Source organism: Pteropus vampyrus, unplaced genomic scaffold, assembly GCF_000151845.1.
Source record: "Pteropus vampyrus isolate Shadow unplaced genomic scaffold, Pvam_2.0 Scaffold141, whole genome shotgun sequence".
NCBI lineage: Eukaryota > Metazoa > Chordata > Mammalia > Chiroptera > Pteropodidae > Pteropus > Pteropus vampyrus.
This window is the reverse complement of record NW_011888922.1, coordinates 1,499,646-1,502,479: the sequence shown is the minus strand read 5'-3', so window position 1 is coordinate 1,502,479 and position 2,834 is coordinate 1,499,646. Positions and strand designations below refer to the sequence as shown.

The 2,834-nt window shown below is 41.0% G+C and overlaps 1 protein-coding gene across 1 annotated transcript in view; it reads right to left on the bottom strand.

Annotated features, from left to right (window-relative positions):
- The window catches only part of TENM4 (teneurin transmembrane protein 4), a 375,350-nt gene that overhangs the window by 137,476 nt on the left and 235,040 nt on the right, over positions 1-2,834 (bottom strand). Inside the window, exon 10 of the mRNA XM_023535518.1 lies at positions 2,021-2,221. Within this exon, the coding sequence (XP_023391286.1) occupies positions 2,021-2,221 (201 nt within the window). The remainder of the gene's footprint in view (positions 1-2,020; positions 2,222-2,834) is intronic.

Here is a 2,834-nt window from a genome sequence, read left to right as displayed (position 1 = left end):
ATGCTGTGAGGCACCTGACAAACACAAATTGTTATTACTATTGCAAGGGAAGGCAGTGATTTTGAAGCCATCTTTTAAATTCCTGGCCTTGTTTTAATCAGTTATAGGTTAGAGATTTAAAAACTATAATCGACATTTTTTTCAAAAGGGCATATCTCATCTTGCTTGTATTAAACGTCTTTGTTAATACTAAGGGCTCTCGCCAATGGATATTTTAATCAAAATCATAACAATAGCTAACTTTTGCTGAGCCCATATCATGGGCTAAGTAGTATACTTTTTTGCATTATCTTAAATAATTCTCCAAATAATAACTCCAGAAGGTAGGCACTATTATTATCTCTATTTTACAGTTTAAAGAGGTGAAGTGACATGCCTAAATTTATAACTAGTAAGTAGCAGGGCCAATGTTTGAACCCAGGTCTGTCAGATTCAGGGACTCTTTTCATCCCATGGAGGCTCTCTGCCCTCACACATGAGGCCACATACATGTTTGATACCCATTATGGGGAGTGGTGTGCACGGAGTTGAGGAAGATGAGCTCTCACAATTTTATTCAAAGTCCGTTCCAAAAGTTCTGTTGTCTCCTTTTACAGGACCCAAAGTTACACCTGCTTCTGTCAGAGGCTGTGCAGACTCATCAAGGATTAACAATGCACGGATGGTTATATACCTATCCTAAATTAGCTTTGTGGCCGTATAATGAACAATATAACCCAGTGTAGCTTTAAGAGGACCATTTATTATATTGCTATAAACAGAGCTATATAAAAAGAATTATTCCTAAGACTCTGCGTATCTATGTTTGCAATCATGTCTTTACATGAGCGTTGCAAAAAAGGATAAAAGTCCAATTTAGATTGCGGATTGAACATCAATTGATTGAGCATCAATTCTCCATTCAACAGGGAAAGGTAATTTCAAGGATTCCAAAGGCACAAATGTGGTATGGATCTCATTTTCGCCAAGGATCTCAACTATGCTTCCTGATGGCAAGCAGGACTGTTAACACACAACACAATGAGCTAATCTGAGCTTCACTTTGTTTAAACAGTGTGATGTCGTGGGAAAAGTAAAAGAGGAATGATAATGCCTTTCTCATAGGTTTTTGTTGTTGTTGTTGTGGATTTAAATAGTGGACACTGTTTAAATGAGATATTAGAAGTGAACATACCTACTATATACCAATACTGTGTTAGCTGATTCAAATATGTTCTCATTTAATTCTCCTCTTGAAAGGGTCTATAAATCATAAAGTGCTTGTAAACAGAAGGTGCCACTATAATTATCCTTTGAACTTTGTATGTATAAACCCTGTGGTGAACCAAATATTGCAATCAAGAACACATTCAATCATATGTTCGTCCGTCCGTCCGTCCGTCCATCCATCCATCCATCCATCCATCCATCCATCCATCCATCCATCCTTTTATTCGTTAGTATTTACTGAGAAGCTGCTGTGGGCCAGGCCTCTTCTGATCATGGAATGGAATGGTAAATAAGACATGCTTGCTTACCTCATGGAACAGTCTCGTAGAGGATCTGGCCAGAAAGGCAGGTGGGGGTCAGATCACAGACAACTCTAAATACCATACTGAGTTTGGACTTCATTTTGATTAATGGGTAAAACCAAAGCTCCATCCCTGTAGATCTCATCTGGACACACTGTTCCCTACGGCCTTGCCTCTGGGGATGGCCATCACAGTGAGAGCGGTGAGATTTCGGTGAAATAAAACTGTTACTATAATTAACATGGTTAAGAGGCAATGTTTTGACTTTCAGGGCCGTCACTATGAAAGGAATGGTGTGAAGATATGATTTTTGAATCCTGTGTCTATCTAAAAGTATAGGTATTGAAGGCTAGAGTTCAGGGGAACAAAAAGCATTCAGAGACATGGGGAACCCACTGATATATGACTGAGAACTGGGCCAGGCACTGACCAGGACTGAAAGGTGAACACGTTAACAGGGAATCCTCCTCCCTCCACCCATGCTGTGCTCTTCTTCTCCCCACATTTACCAATAGAACAGTCGTGTCCAGTCCAGCTTGGGTCACAGCTGCAAAGCCCGGTGTCTGGGAGGAAGGTTCCATGGCCCGAACACTGGTCCAAGCACGTGGCCCTGGGTGACTCGCAGTTGGTGCCTCCCCATCCCACAGAGCAGTGGCACTCGCCTCTTACGCAGACACCCCGGCCAGAACATGTGGGGTCCATGCAGTCCACTGTGACATGGAAGAAAGAGAACACAAGTACGTATCTGACCAGCAAAGGTGAGGCTACTTTAAGCAAACCACGATACCCTGTAGTGGAGCGGAGGGGCTTCCCATACTCTGGTAGAAGGACACAGATCTGTGGAGAGGCCACTTGGTATACTGAAGAGCAATAATTCTAGCAAATGGTAGACCTGGGATTCTGACTCTACCCCATCCTTGACTGTTTACCTCTCTCAATCTGGGTTTCCTTGCCTGTAAAATGTGGATACAAATTTCTACCTCTTGGTTTGAGGGATGGACAGAGGAAGAAATATGTATCAACCGTTCACGTAGCACCCAGTGCCTATTATGTCTGTAACAACTGCAATAATAGAGGACAAGACTTTGTTTTGTTTACTTCTGTATCTCTACCTTGTAACAGTGCCTAGCATAGAGGAGGTACTCAAATATCACTGTAGAAAAAACTTAATGTTTACCACTTCATAATGCAGTTTTATTTATGTGAACGTGGGACTAAAACAGACTTCTTAATTTAAATGAGAATTTATTTTGCATTTAAGTTCCAATAGATTTTATCAACTTCCTAAAATTCTTGTGATTGATATGAACTTACAAACCTCAC